The 16,845-nt window shown below is 36.5% G+C and overlaps 1 protein-coding gene and 1 pseudogene across 1 annotated transcript; both read right to left on the reverse strand.

Moving 5' to 3' along the window:
• Positions 1 to 8,812: 8,812 nt before the first annotated feature.
• On the reverse strand, positions 8,813 to 10,492 carry LOC128868226 (uncharacterized). Its single transcript, XM_054110067.1, has 3 exons — positions 10,144 to 10,492; positions 9,308 to 10,083; positions 8,813 to 9,039 (listed from the first exon to the last, which is right to left on the reverse strand). The coding sequence occupies exons 1-3, from the start codon at positions 10,223 to 10,225 to the stop codon at positions 8,884 to 8,886; spliced, it is 1,014 nt and encodes a 337-aa protein (XP_053966042.1). The 5' UTR covers positions 10,226 to 10,492; the 3' UTR covers positions 8,813 to 8,883.
• Positions 10,493 to 13,583: 3,091 nt separating this feature from the next.
• On the reverse strand, positions 13,584 to 15,431 carry LOC128868227 (solute carrier family 25 member 35-like; annotated as a pseudogene).
• Between the last annotated feature and the right edge of the window lie 1,414 nt (positions 15,432 to 16,845).

Below are 16,845 nucleotides of genomic sequence, written 5' to 3' on the forward strand. Positions count from 1 at the left end.
AATGCGCGGATGCATTTTGAATGTTGACTGCGTCATACGGAGAAGCTACTTTGGACCAAAGCAACGTTTATCGGTGGTACAAAATGCTCTCAGAAGGCCGCGAAGATGTGAACGAAAGCGTGCCGGACACCCGAGCACTTCAACAAACAACTGACGAAAAAATTTATGAAGTGAAGAAAATTGTATTGGCCAATCGTCGAATCACCGTTAGAAAAGTTGCTGAGGTCCTAGACATTCGTGCCATTCGATTTTTTTCGACGATTTGGGCATGAGACGGGTCGCCGCAAAATTCTTACCAAAACTGCTCAATTTCGACCAAAAGCATCATCGGATGAACGTTGCTAATGAAATGTTGGACTCTGTCCGCGACGACCCAAATTTGCTCCAGAGCGTCATAACTGGTGACGAATCGTGGGCTTATTGTTATGACGTGGAAATCAAAGCCCAATCATCTCTATGGAAGCTGCCGCACGAAACAAGACCCTAAAAAGCGCGCCAAGTTCGGTCGAATGTACAAGTTTTGCTTACCGTTTTCTTTGATTGCAGGGGCGTTGTGCATCATGAGTTCTTGCCACAGGGTAAAACGGTCAATAAGGAATATTACCTGCAAATTATGCGCAATTTGCGCTAAGCAATCTGACAAAAACGCCCGGATTTGTGGAAGACCAAAAATTGGCTCTTGCATCACGATAACGCCCCTGCTCACACATCGTTGCTTGTGCGCATCTTTTTGGCCAAAAACAACACACTAATGATGCCACATCCACCGTATTTCTCAGATCTGGCCCCCCTGTAACTTTTTCTTGTTCCCGAAACTGAAGAGGCCCATGAAAGGACGACGCTACGCTACGATTGACGAGATAAAGACGGCATCGAAGGAGGAGCTGAACAAGATAAAAAAAAATGATTTTTTGAAGTGCTTCGAAGATTCGAAAAAACGTTGGCACAAGTGCATAATATCTCATGGGGATTACTTTAAAGGGGACAAAATAGATATTAATGAATAAAAAAATAATTTTTGAAAAAACACAAAATTCGTGATTCTTTTTTAACACACCTCGTATGTTCAGGACATGTCTACCAACACAACAAAAAATAGGAAAATCGAATGCACGCTTCCCGCGAAATTCTAAAAGTCACCTTACTTATAGAACACACCTCGTATTGTTTAACGGCAACGCACATTTGCATTTGGATATGACCTCACCTTCGCTTTTTCCTTAGCAAACCAGAACGTGAACTTTGTCACGGTGTCGTTGCTCAGGCTAATTGCCATTTAAGATATGACCAATTGACTTATATATTAACCTACATCAGCTCTTATGGATAAATACAGCCACACATGCACTTGTATTTATGTGGAAAAATAATTGATATCGTAGCTGACGGTGTCCGCGTTGTTACTTTCGCATATCTAACGGCCTTTATATTCCCCGAAATTCAAACATTGTACTCTAGGATTACGCACTTACATACGAGTAAAAATATGCAAAAACAATGAGTACGTATGTACATACAAATAGGTGTATTACGTGACGCAAAGTGCATGCGTTTAAGTACTGATGATTGCACCAATTCAACGTCTTAAGAAATAAAATCGATTTGTTGGTCAGTGGCCTTGCGCCGCCGATAAGAATCAAAATTATTGCTTAACGTTCATTAATACGGTTTCTTGTTTAAGCACAAATACACAAACACGTTTTCATAATATAAATTTATTGTTTATTGGCCAGTAGCCTTATCAAAGTGCAATAAATTGTGCTTCTAAAAATAGAATCGCAAGCAATGTGGCAATAAGAACCACGAATGAAATGTAATTGCATATTTAATTTTTTTTAATACAAGCATCTACATGCAAAAACTCTAAACATGCTCATGATACGTGGAGGAACTAGAAATTTATAAGTTCTAAACAGGGTTGGGCATAATACATTACAAAATAAATGCAATAAGCGTTTCAATACCACTACTTCTTCAGTGGTAGTTAAAACACGAATTTCATTATCACTGAATATTTAGTGACAGTGAAAACAAAATTGCATTACAAGTAAAGCTGTAGTGATAGTGCAAAAAACAATTACACCACCACTCTATCATTAGCGAAAATTAACATTTCTAAGTAACAGAACACTGCTTCTTGAACAATAAAGCAAGAATATGAGTATATGAGCTGAAACAGTTTAAGAAAATGTTTTCACAATACCATAAACCATAATTTTGAGTGTAAGCTTTTATTGTACCGCACCAAAGCGATCATCGTTCTTCAAGTACAAAATTACTTCCGCCATGGGAGTCTATAAGTATACCTATACTATAATAATTTTCATCTAAGAAAAAGAAGTTATTTACAAAAATTTCACCTTCTCTTCAAATTCGAGAAATGATGTATTAGCACTTATAGAAGGCTGCAATTACTTTCTTCTCCTATCGATTGTCTTTTAATCATCTAGAGCACTTTCCATCAAGACTTTGCAAAAGTTTAATTTGTTATCGGTGATGTTGATTGCTGCAATAACTGCATCAGGAGTCAGGGTGCAAGCGAAACTATTTTTCAAACTTTTGCAGTAACTTTGATTGCATTTGAATATTAATTTCCGAAATAAATTTGAAGTTTTCGGAAGCTAAACGTCGCTTTTTTTATTTTGATAGACACTAAAGCAGGAATAAAATTCCCAAAGAAAAGTTGACAGCTTCCGCGATAGGTTACATTACTCTTGCATATTTTTTTTTAAATATTAAATTTCTGCCAGGGAGCAAAGGTGGTCGCTTCTTAACACATCAGTGCCAAAGACCTCAAAACTAATCCGAGCGAAGGCGGGTCAGACGCACAGGAAGTGGTCCGCCGTCTCATCCTCCTCTTCACAAGCTGGGCAGAGTGCACTGTATGAGATGCCTACCTTTTCCATGTGCTTCGTCATCAGTCCAACCAACTGTCTGCAGTCCCTTCTGCTTAATGACAGGAGGGTTTGTTTTTTGTTCCATTATCACTAAATTGATTAATTGATTTTACATTTTAACTGAATAGACAGTGGTAGTGCAAAAATGCCCAACCCTGGTTCTAAAAAGTTTTTCACAACATGAAAACTCTGGCTTACATTTCCCCCAATTATTTCTAAATATTCATAAGACAAAGTCACTAACATCTAAACGTACAATAATGAGCCATTATTATACAGGGTGATACGTCTATCGCTTGGAATTTAATTAAATTCGGCAATAAATACAGCACGTGAATACTTTTCAATCAAATTTTATTGCCATTGCAATCAATCGGCTTCCATAGTTGGTTTTACAGTTCATTTCTAAAGCTTTACTCTAAATTTGCTATCTTAACAACTCACTTTTTCACTTCGGCACTTATCTCACCAATGGCAAGTTTGATTTTATTTTTGAGCTCTTGAATCGTTTCTGAATAATTTATTCTTAATAGCTTCCCATAAAGTATAGACTAATTGGGTCAAATCGCACCTTGTACGTCAATGGGCATCGCCTTTTCTACTGATTATTCGATATTCCAGAATTTTCGAATGTTCTCAATGTTTCCCATCTTTGCTCAAGCAAAAGTTACATCTTCTGTAAATGTCTAACCATAAACTAAATTTCTCACTCAAAGTCAAAGAAATTGACAGCTCAAATTGCGAACGCTAGTCGTCCACTATACTTCTTCCATCAAGTAGAAAGCTAACAGAAAAATAGAAATCCATTATGTTCTCGGTAGACGGCTATAGCGATCGATATCTCGTAAAGTATCGATCAAATAATTTAAAATAAAGTATGCTCGTTGTCAGGGTGACATTTCATATTAAAAAAATTCTTTTGTTGTTTTTTGTTTGTTCCATTCAGTTGAGAGTTATAGGGTGTTAACAATGGAAGTCAACAAAGAGACAATTCAGTACACTTTACAGTTCTTCTTCGATAAAGGAGAAAATACAAGCTAGGCCGCTGAAATTGAATTTGAATGGTGTTTATGTTGCCGATACTGTAACAGCTAATTACGTGCGATTTTGATTCGTCGCTTCCGTTCAGTCATTTAATGTTGAAGAAAATGCCGATATTGTCGAAAATGTCGATAAAATCACAGAAATAATCGAAGTTGACCGGCACTTTAGTAGTCGTAACATCGAACAGGAGCTAAATATCGCCCATAAACACCTTTAAACCCTTTGCGCAAAAATTTTACGTACAAATAATGGATTTCCTCTCAAGCCACGTGTCGTACTCTGGATCTACCAGTTAGTGGTTCGGCTAACTTTGGCATATGGTTGCCTAGTTTTGTGGGTAGCTCTTCAGGAGGGCTACAATACCACTAAACTAGAGAGAATGCAGAGAACTGCCTGTAAGAGCATCACTGGTACTTGTAGAACATGTCCCACTGCTGCTCTCAACGTCATTCTGCACTTACTTTCCGTGGATCTGCAAGTGAAATCCATTGCTGCTCAGAGCGCTATTAGGTTAAGGAGATTGGCTTCTGGAGGTAACTCCCTGTAGGGCATAGTAGCATCTTGAAGCACATCTCTCCTTCCTTCTCAATACTTTGACTTATCTCTCCATCCGCAAACTGGGTTTTGAGGGTTGTGCTAAGGCTATCTTTCCGAGCAGGCAAGATTGGAAAGAGGGGAGAGTCGGCACGGATATAAAGGGTTTTCCAATAAGAGGTGTTATTTTGATATTCAAAGAAAAATGCTATTTTTTAATATGCATGATCGGATGTTTATTTCATTATAAAGAGGAAGGTATGCCGTTAATAGTGGAAAATAACATCAGGCAAATGACCACCACGACCACGCTTACAGGACAATATCCTTTTCATGAAATTTTCCATAACCGAATTGCAAAGTGGCTGTCCTATGTCCTCGATAGCCTCACGAATTCCATCTTTGCGGCCTTGAATCGACCCTGAGCTGTTGGCGTAGACCTTCTCTTTCACGTAGCCACAAAGAAAAAAATCACAAGATGTTAAATCACAAGATCTCGGTGGCCAATTGTGATCACTTCTTCAAGAGAGAGAGAGAGAGATAGAAACAGAAAGCTTAAGGTGATGGAAATTCCCCGCCATTCAATTTCCAAACTCATTGCGGTGTTCACTGGTCACTGGGTGATCGGTACTCAAGCGGAGAAGCTTAGAATTCCTTAAAACCCCTATTGCAGAAGCTGTGGGGATCCCGCAGAGAAAGAAACTGTTGAGCACTTTCTTTGCAAATGTCCGGCTCTGGCGGCTAGATGCTTGATATTCCTTAGCGTGCCCTTTGGGGATGGCTTGAGGAAATTCTCCAGCCTAGATCCACTACATCAACAGCACTGGATGGCTGATTTTCTTTTCCCTAAATTTTTTCGCAGTTAGTGGTCCACATTATGGTATCAAAACGTCACGTAAGTGCTACTTGAAGTGTACCTGTGGTACTTTTGCCATCTAACCTGCCTACCTACCTACCTAATGGATTTTATTTTCCCCAAACTTATACTCGTAGATGTGCATAAGTACATACTTCGTATTGCCTAAGCCAATTTCAGAAATCCTCAATATTTTTACAAAGGAAAGCTTTCGTCGCTCTTCAAAAAGGGGTAAAGCAAAACAAGCAATCAATTTCAACAATTAATGGTAGTTAATTTGGCACATATTTGATTCAACCAACATTTATTTACCATGTCGCCGAATTCTGCCCGCTTTCATTTATTTGAAACCATAAGCTTTGATTCGCCTCTTCAATTCACACAAATAACATATGGATATGTACATATATATATGTAAGTAGATATATAAGCTTGATGACGAATAGGTTTGAAAGTAAAATGATTCTTCGTATAGGTATCTTAATCATGCAAAATTACTCATAATATAGTAAAATGTGTTAGTAATGGTATTTTCATAAGAAATGCCTCTGAGTGAATATTTACTGATCACATTCTAAAAAATTAAGAAGAAAAGAAGAGTTGAGCATTGTAATTGTAAGCAAAAGAAATCGAGGGAATTGCCTAGTATTTGCCAGATTGACAAAATGGCGGTTTGTCAAAAAACAAATTGACCAAAATTTCGACCTTAAATTGTTTATAAAAAAAATATTTATCAGTGAGAAAAAATCTTCGATTATCTACTAAAAAATATATTTAAGAAGTTCGTGTTAAAATTTGAGACTAATTGGCTTAGCCGTTTTTGAGTAATGTTGGTCACCGACTTTGAGAACACCATTTTGAGAAAAACGCGTTTAAAGTTTGAAAAGCACTCGGTATATTAAGAAAATAAAATTAAAAAAATCGATTTTTTGAAAATTCTAACTGTATATAACCCCTTAAACAATTGCCATTTTCATAAAAGTTTGACTTTTAACGCGTTGTCCCATCGTATAAAATTGTCCATCTGTTCACGTGACAAATGTTAAAGTGGATATAGGAATTATTCACTACTAACATTTAGACGCCACTTTTGAAAGACCCTTTATAATACTACTCACACGAAGCTCCAAGGAAAATCAAGAGATTAAGTGTGGCGAGACTTAGAATTACGAAGTTCTTACTGTATGTGTGTGCTTTTAGGAAGAAGAGAAGTGCAAAGAAGCCTACGTTTCTAAACAGTATTCAATATTAGTTCAAAACCAATTTTATTTCTTCGTAACCATTTTAGCCTAACCTAACCTAAACTGCCATATCACTATTATTTTGTTCCGCAACTTTCTGCCATTAGAAATGTCGAATAATCGAACACTATGCAAGTTAACAAATGACAAATAAAGTTCACAAATCTTTCAAAGATGTGGAACAACTATTGGTAAATTATGTGTATTTTCTTCCTCCCAGATACCTATACCCACCCGGCAATTGAACTTTAAGCTGGCTTTCATTCGACCAAACTCTGATATTACACTTAAGTATTTATCCGCTTTTTATAAATATGTTACAGTGTATTTTATTTTTAGAGTATTTTTAATTCCAAAAAAATACAAAAAAGTCAGTTACTTACATACATGCCTATGATGAAAAAACTCAGTACACATTTTCCGTATTTAATTACATTTACTTGTTGTTTTATTTTGTTTTTACTTTTTGTTCGTTTACAATCGACGTAGAGCTTATTTAAATACAAAGTAAATTCACACTAACCATATAATATGCAATATTAGTTAGATATCTTACAATTAATGAATTTGAGTATTATTGACTTCATTTGGAGCATTTTCGAGTTTAAAAGTAGAATATAATGACCATTATCAAAACACAAGTAAGAAGCATAAGAGCGTTAAATTCATTTGTGCGCTTAAATTGCATATAATAACATAAAAAATAGTAAACAGAAAATAGAACTAAAAAATAAATAACATAAAATAACACTTATTGAAAATAGTCTTAGAAATGAAGTTACAAATAATACAAGCGTATAGTATAGATAGTAGATAGTGTTTATAGCTTCAAAGAAAAAATTAATACAATAAATGGCATTCAAACATTAGTAATATATAAAAGGCAAAATATATATATAAATAATAATAACGAAAATACAAAATTAGCTAAAACTTATTAGTGGTTCAGCTCTTCGCCACATTTAAAAGGCGCGCCTTCCAAACAACTTGGAGTTAAATTAGCAAACAACTTGTGCGACGATGTGTTTGGTTCACTTTGCGCAGCTCATGCATTTTTAACGCTTGAGCCATAAAAAAATGTATACTTTGTTCACATACAAATGTACATAAATAAAAACTCAAATAGTCAATGTTAAGGAGCGTGAAGGGCGATTCTATTGAGATTCTATTTACTTATTCTATCAGCTACGAGATTCTCCTTTTCTAGTTTTTGTTATTTATGTGATGACATTTCTAAAATTGTTGATGTCTTTTCAGTAAACAACCTTTTAACAGGTACAGCTAACAAATGTACATTTAAAATACTTATCATACGTTTTGTGTCTGTATCTATGCTACACAATGTCTTTCCTTGCTCATCTCTATTGGAATCTCAGAAACAAGATATTTTTGCATTAACACATTTGCTACCTAAATCAGTTTTATACATATGTATGTATGTAGGCAAATCTCTTTGTAATATCGCTTTATAATCTCAATATTTAGTTGGAATAAAATTAGTTTATATATATGTTTGATATTGACTTTATAATTGTTTTTGTTTTTTTTGCGACAGCTTAAAACATTCCCCCATAAGCTTATGGAGAATGGCGCTGAACATTAGAATGGTTAACGTTACTTTTTCTCATCTTTGTATGTAGATCTGTTCATAATTGAGTAGTTTGTGTCTTCGAAGGCAGTTACAATTTTTAACACATAAAGTCTAGTTGTAAATATGAATTAGGAAAATTATGTGATTAATCTCTTTGCATCATTCGACGGAATTATCCGCGAACAAAATCTCTCGCTTATCACCAAGAGCGGAATAGTCCGGAATAAGTTATTTTTTTGTTAAAGTTTGGGGAAGATGAATTACTCTGCAACATTCTTTTTCATTAGAAGACACAGTAAACGTCTTGCCGACGTAAGGTATTTTGAGTACATCGCGCATTTCAAGTGGTGATGCAAAATAGTTAAATAGGTAAAGCTGTTATACAATTTGAACTATACATTTGATGTAACGCTTTTACATTTACATACATATTAATATTTCATGGAGACAACCTCATATGTAACCCGAAAATAAATACATAAAAACAACAATACTAGACCACGAATTGTACAAGAAAATATGACTTACATCATACTTTTGCGTATGTATACACACAATATTACACAGTAAAATGCTGCTGGCACATGGTTTACTTATATATGTTAATTAACTTACAAAATTGGCTCTCCTACATAGGGTTTTTTAGTAAAAAAAAAAACAAGATACTCCTTAAACATGTAGATAAAAGTAGTTTGGCTCGTGGGCAGCTATGGTTACTGCTTATCTATCGGGGAATAGTGATTCATAGCTAGGTGGTAAATCTTTTGGTGTTTGTGGTTGTTGACGTTGACGTTGATTATCTTGTTCGTATTCTATGCCCGATGTGATAGCATCACTAAAAGCCGGTGCAGTTGGTAGCTCAATGACAGGAGTTTCCTATAATGTAAAAATTGTTAATTAAATCACAATTAGTGGCATGATCATGAGTTTATTATTTAAAGTGTTTTGAATTTATTTATTAAAGTCTTTTGAAATGAGCAAAAGTCACTTTTATGACACATACATACATATATGCTTACAAAGAAAAGGCGCATATATTCAATAAATAATAGACAAATTCATTTTCGCACTAAATATTGCTCACATTCACTTAATTAGCAATGAATGAATCACTACGAATTATAAAGAACCGCTATCTACTTACTCTTTGAGGTCTAAGACGTGCCGCCGCAGACGCTTCATGTGCATGTTGTTGCACTGTTATGCAATTCCAATATTTCCAACAAACCCATATGCAGAACCCCACACCCAACATTGTAAAAATTAATGATGTTAGTGCAGAAAGTGCCACATTTGTTGTATCCATCTCCTCCGTTACAAGCGCATCGTTAAAGCAGGATATCTCATCACGACATGGACCCATACAGTTCGTTATATTGTCACGTACAAAATGTCTGGAAATACAGGAGTATTGATCTTTGGGATCACACAGAAAATCGCCGGTGTATTTGCACTCCGAATGTGCGGTCATCACCATACGCATTTCTAATGGTTCCCTTATCGAATAACGTCGATCAATGTAAATATGTACGCCAACGTCCCGAGCACGTTGATCGAACATTAATCGGACTGGGCCATCTATTGCTATATCAGTGCATATCTTTTCGGATGGCGAACGATTACCGCCAACAAATTGTATGTAATCTAGGCAGGTATTTGTCACGGGATCACGTCGAAATTTGAGTCGCGTTATGACGGTGTAAATTCCACGAGGCGGTCGATTAAGTGTTTGTACTCGAAAATTACAATCATATTTCAGTTTGTTGGAGGAATAAAAACCAGGTAATGTAGTATTCCACACCTGCGTAATGATTGCGGCTGAATCACGGTCTTCTGTAAGCGTAAAGGAAGGGTGCCCACGAAAGGTCGCTTTTAGTGTTAAAAGGAAATTATCATCGCACAGATAATCCTTTAACATGACTAGTATAATGAAATCAACATTAATTTAATACTCAGTGCGATAAACAAATTTTCACTTACTATTACGATAGCCATCACTTAAACGGCATGTGCTTAACAGCAATGCACTTAGGTATATAAACATTTGTGGTTTTGTTTTCATTCTGTGGGCGCCCACAACGCTTTACTGCGCTCAAGGCCGACACTTTTTTGCGTCGTCCGGATGATGAAAGTGCGCAGATTATAGATTAAGTTTTGCTTGAGTTAGAACTTGCACTTAAATTCACTAAGCTAAATATTTGGTTTATTTCATTCCTATTATTATTTCAACCACTTATATCCCACCAACTTATTGGATTACTTTTATAAATGAAACGAATTTTGTTAGTTGCTGTTCTTTTTTGTTTATTCGGTGCACATAGTAAAGCGTTGCCACAACGGCAAGAAATGTTTGTTATGCATTCTTGCGCTTAAAATTGAGAAGTTAAAGAGCTGCGTTCAACTAATCCTTCAAATCAATAGGTCCATTGACCACATTAGCATGCTGGTACCCATAATATTGGACCGCATATTGGACTTAATCGTTTCTTCTTATTTCCCTTTTTTGCACTAAATGCTGCGCATATTTAATAGAAAAAAAAAACAAAAAACATTGAAAATACAATATTAATTTCAGGCACCGCTTTTCCAAAATATTGGAAATAATAAAATGTTGTAGGTTTTAAGCTTATGCTGGATATGTGAAATTACCCGAAAAGTGAAATGACTTAGTAATTAACACACTGTGGACAACGTATAGCGCCATTCATTGCAGAGAGTAAAAAAATATTGGATGTACGTTTGGTTTGACAATTCTCAAAAAGGAAAATAAGTTTACTGTAATATTTGAAAGTTGTCTTAATGACGGCTATTCTTTGCAGCTTGAAGTGGAGTTTCGAATAGCGCAATGTTCTGATGATGATAAACGATTCACTAGACAGGGCTAGTTTACTGGGGCGTCCGGCCTTGGTCGGGGAAAACCCGAGTAATTCCGGTAACGTATAACTGGCTGCCATTGGAACGTGCAATATTCCATTTGACTGCGCTTTGTCGGTCTTTCACATTTCAATTTCTCTCATCGCTTAATTTCTTCCTATCTTTCTCATATCGTTAATGTTCTCCGGTTCAAAGTCACCATTTGACCGTAAATGTTTTCAAAACAAAGCAAAGCAACAGAAGACAGGAAAGATGGACAAGGCCAGGACCTTTCTCTTCTTCTTCTTAATTGGCGCTATAACCGCATACGCGATTTTGGCCGAGTTTAACAAAGCGCGCCAGCCGTTTCTTTCTCGTGCTAACCGGCGCCAATTGGACACACCAAGTGAAGCCAAGTCCTTCTCCACCTGATCTTTCCAACGCAGCTACCACCAGCTGGTACCGCATCGAATACTTTCAGAGCCGAAGCGTTTGTATCCATTCGGACGACATGACCCAGCCAACGTAGCCGCTGGATCTTTATTCGCTGCGCTATGTCTATGTCGTCGGAAAGCTCATACAGCTCATCGTTCCATCGTCTGCGATATTCGCCGTTGCCAACGTGCAAAGGTCCAAAAATCTTACGCAGAATCTTTCTCTCGAACACTCCAAGCGTCGCTTCATCGGATATTGTCATCGTCCAAGCTTCTGCACCATACGTTAGGACGGGCATGATGAGAGTCTTGTAGAGTGTTAGTTTTGTTCGTCGAGAGAGGACTTTACTGCTCAGTTGCCTACTTAGCCCAAAGTAGCACTTGTTGGCAAGAGAGATTCTACGTTGGATTTCAAGGCTGACATTGTTATCGGTGTTAATGCTGGTTCCTAAATAAACGAAGTCTTTTACAACCTCCAAATTATAACTGTCTACAGTGACGTGGGTGCCGATACGCGAGTGCGCCGACTGTTTGTTTTGTCCTCGTTCACCACTAAACCCATTCGCTTTGCCTTTTTATCCAGTTTGGAGAAGGCAGAACTAACAGCGCGGTTGTTAAGGCCGATGATATCGATATCATCGGCATACGCCAACAATTGTACGCTCTTATAAAATATTGTGCCTGAGCGATTAAGTTCTGCGGCTCGTACGATGCTCTCCAATATCACGTTAAAGAAGTCACACGACAGGGAGTCATCCTGTCTGAAACCTCGTTTGGTATCAAACGGCTCGGAGAGGTCCTTCCCAATTCTGATGGCGCTGCTGGTGTTGAGCAATGTCATCTTGCATAGCCGTATAAGTTTTGTGGGGATACCAAATTCAGACATCGCGGCATACAAGTAACTCCTTTCCGTACTGTCGAATGCAGCTTTGAAATCGACGAAAAGATGGTGTGTGTCGATTCTCCTTTCGTGGGTTATTTCCAAGATTTGGCGTATTGTAAATATTTGGTTCGTGGTAGACTTTCCAGGTCTAAAGGCCAGCACCTTTAGAAGCCTAATATCTAAGCGAAATATATTTCTAGTGGCAACGCTGCTGAGCTGTGGTCAAACTTCATATCAAAAACGTCATTTTTTGTTTACGTTCCTATTCGTAGTTGAAAAATTGCAAAAAAAGTTTGCCAATTTTTTACGTTTTCAGCATTTGTTAAAAGATAAACGAAAGTAATTAAAATAAACTATTGAAAAGTGATAAATTTATAAGACGGTAAAATAACACAAATTAACATGCAAGTGCTTTCCTTGATAATAATTTTCGCTTTCCTCTAGAATTGCTTTGCGTCCAGTTACACGCTAAAAATTTGTTCCCATAAAAAGTTGATTGGAAGTTTTCTTTATCTTCTGAGAAGATCCACACACCAAGGCATTAAAATGACTGAAGCAAAAAAGAACGCGCTTACAGCCGCTTATCGTGCACATAAATCCCTGCAATTGGAGTTAACCGATTTCGAGGATAATACAGCATTTGCTGCACACTTGGTTGAACAACTGCGTCGTCTGCCTACCGACAGTCGTGTAAATGCTATGGCCGGCATATTAGCTATACTGAATCGCTTTGTACGCGTACAAGGAGAGACTCAGTAAGCATGTATTAAGGAAAGTTCATCGCTTGTTTAGAAGCCGCACAATGCGCACCTTAAAGGATAACGTATTAGTATGGCAGCGGCGGCGGCGGAGAAGACGACAATTGTTAAGGAGAATGTGTTACTAAAAGCAATGCATCTAGAGGTGGTTCCTAATGTGCGATTATACATTTTGTTTCCTGTTATGTTTTCCCTAAAAGAAAACTGTTGCGTATGTGCTGTTTTTTCCTACCCTATTTTCTTCGATAGTTCTTTATTAAAGTACATATATAGATGGTATTCGATAAATAATCACGAACGAAGCTCATAGTTAGAATGATTTATTGATTCATCACAAACTTTCATACATATATTTTTGTTACATTAAAACACATCGAAAATAAACTGTAATAAGTATTTAATTTAATATATAATGGAGCATTCTTCAAAAAAAGAAAAAATAGGGAGTATCGAAAATAGTCAAGGTGGGGCGCTTTGTTGCAGTGCTTGTTAATGCGAATGATTTGCATATGTATCTTTATCGTTACTGCTATTTTTTTGTAGATTTGTTGTGGATATTTGATGAAGACTTTCAAGAGCCGTACGCTATATATGAATCATATATATACATGCACTTTATATAATCCATTATAATTAAAGTTATGTATATATGTATTTATATTCACTGGAAGTTTTCAAGGTAACATTCTTTACATAGATCAAGTTGACATCCGGCATGTGAGGGTACCTCGCACGACACTAGCAGCCTATTTACATGCCCTCTCAAACCCACTCACCTAACACCCACTCCCTCTGGACCCAATACGTCCGAATAACATGTTTCCTGAGCCTACAGATGGATGAGTTAGACGATGACGATCGGTGACTGCACCACTCTGGCTAGCAAACTGTTACAACAACAGCAACAACAACAATTCTTACATTATAAAGCATATAATATATTTTTTTAGATTTACTTATATTTCTTCAGTGTACAAATGGTACTATGTTCTCTTTGTTGTTGCGGTAAACGTTCGATATTTATCTCTGGCTGTAATAAGTATATCGAAAAACAGTAGCAGCAATGTTGAGTGTGGTGCCTGCCTTAAATAATTCGCCCAAAACCCTTTATACAAGCCACGTATTCCCTCCGTTCGAAATATTTTAGAAATACAATCCAACCAGCCTTTATATAATACACCTTTACCGTACGTATCCACTCCCTGATTATATAGCCGTGTTGAAACAACGTCAGGCGGTGTAATAGCAACAGCCACAACAGTGCCTGCCATAAATGCAGCGCATAACGAATTCAATGTGGACTGTGTAACAATGTCATAATCGCGTAGGATCTCTTTTGTCTTGCCGAAAGTGGCTATTTGAGTGCTGGACCCGATTGCAACACGTGGAAGCACACCGGTAGCACCACGCCACAGACTGAAAAAACCCTGCTGTTTCAGGATGTTACGAAATGCATTTATCATGCCGCTATGCTGATGTTGATACCCAACAGCGATATTATCGTTCGCACGAGATTGTAGTTGAATTTTTACCTGAAAGGGTCCAGTATTTAGTACATAACATAGGTGTAGGTATTCAGGTCGCTAACCATAAAGAAAGGACTTGCACAAAAGGAACCAGAAACGCCTCCAGTAGCGCCCCATAATAGACCGTAGAAAAAGGAAACGTCACCGTTTGTATCATGCATCCATTTATTATTCATAGCCATTTTATATATGCCCAGTCTAAATCAAATATTGACCATACCAGTAAGTAGTTAATATTAAAACAAAAACGTCGTCTCACCTTACTGAATTTAATATAAACTGGTAGTGCAGCGCGGGTACAAGCCCCTTTTCCAACGCCAGCCAACCGTCACATCGTATCACAGTGGTAAATGCATGAAATATTCCCTTGTAAGGCTCCGCATACGTACCACGCGCGGCCAACTCACCTTATAATTGTATACGTGTTTTTATCACCTAAGATTTAATGAAACAAAATTAAACGGTTTTTATTTGTTACTGATATACATAGTTATGTGAGTATATTTAAAGTTTGTATGTATGTATGTACCTCAAGTGGGTTTGTAAAACAGATTGCACCTATTGCAGCGCAACCACCTATTAAGAAGTCTGAAGCTTCCATGCTCCCTTTAGTTTAGGACAACTCGAATTCAATGATTATTCGACTTAAAGTTGTTTTCAAAATGCTGCTATGGAGTAAAAAAATTACATTTATATAAATCAGCGTAATCAGCTAATCATCGTTTATATTTACTGTCTGTACAATGCAACCCACTGCGTATGTTTATCGCTTGATCGCTGCCGACTGAGTATGAAAGTTGTAACAGTTGTTAACTATGAATAGTGAGAATTACAAAAACAATGGGTAATCGTTGGAGAGTCAATTATCTTGAAGCTAAAATAATTCTCTTGCGGGCAGGTGTGAAATAAAGAAAAAAATAATAAAAATTATAAGAGAAAAATAATTATGAATTTTCGATATCATTCACATATTCAATCATGCATTTACATTTGTATTCTATTTTCAGCCCGATGTGTCGTAAAGAAATCTTAGGAGGGCATATATCCATTCACATCCAAACCTTTGTTGCAGAAGCGAGTTGCTATAACATCAGCCGCTGTAATGATTATTGTTATTATACTTCCAACCAAAGAACCACCACAAAGCGAGCTTAATGTAAGTTGTACGATTAAATTACTTTCGCCCAGCAATGCTTTTGAATAGTCAAAATTCGAGATTTGTGAACTATAACCAGTGAAACCGTGTAACATCAAAGCTAGAGAACCGCCCCATAATCCCTGTCGATAAATATGCTTTAAAACATCAAGCATACCAGTATGTTGATGTTGGTAGCCAACTGCTTTTTTGGAGTCTTGCGAATAAAGAAGTTATATACTTATGTTTTATGTATGTCCTGATAAGAATTCAAAAGTATGTGTTTTTTAAATTATACGAAACTAAAATTAGTTGGCGTACAAATCCGAAAAAAGGGCTCCTACTGCGCCTTCGCCTGCTTTCCATAAGAGAAGCAAGCAAATGGACTATTTTGCGTCTTCAGTGTGTGCCCAATACTTCTCAATAGCTTCTCAATAGATGTGGTGTACATAGCCAAGCTGGAAGTAAAAATAATAATTTACATAGGTTGAATGTGTTTGATATACACATATATGTACGTATTTGTATTTGAATAGAGCTGCTTACCGTGTTCCATTAAATTTAAATAGAAAGTACATTGCGGGCACCAAACCTTTTTACAACCCCGTTCAGCCATTATTTTGAAGAATTTCGATGCACTCTTATATGGGACATCGGATGTTCCATGTAAAGTGTAGATTTCAAATACAAGTTGATATTATTTTTTTCAATTCATTTTTTAAATTTAAGATTGTGTTTAAAATATTTACTATTGAGAAGTAGTGGCATTTTTTTATTCAAAAATTAAATTGTACTAAATACAGCCATGGTCATATAAATATCACATTTAGACTTTGAAAGCAAAGAGTTGAATATATTTTTAAATAATTATTTTTTATTGGGAAAAAGCGCAACAAAAAAAAAAACGTATTTACTTCCACTTTCAAGCAAAAAAATGGGCAAAAAGAATTTCAGTTCTGATTTAATTTACGAGAACGTTGATAACTCACGAAACCTCATGGGCACATCCTAAAAAATTCCAAATAAAAGCAAAAATAGTAAACAATTCAAATAGTTAAGTAATAATATGGTTTTATCAGATTAGTAGTTTGTA

The sequence above is a fragment of the Anastrepha ludens genome, chromosome 6 (genome assembly GCF_028408465.1).
Source record: "Anastrepha ludens isolate Willacy chromosome 6, idAnaLude1.1, whole genome shotgun sequence".
Classification (NCBI taxonomy): domain Eukaryota; kingdom Metazoa; phylum Arthropoda; class Insecta; order Diptera; family Tephritidae; genus Anastrepha; species Anastrepha ludens.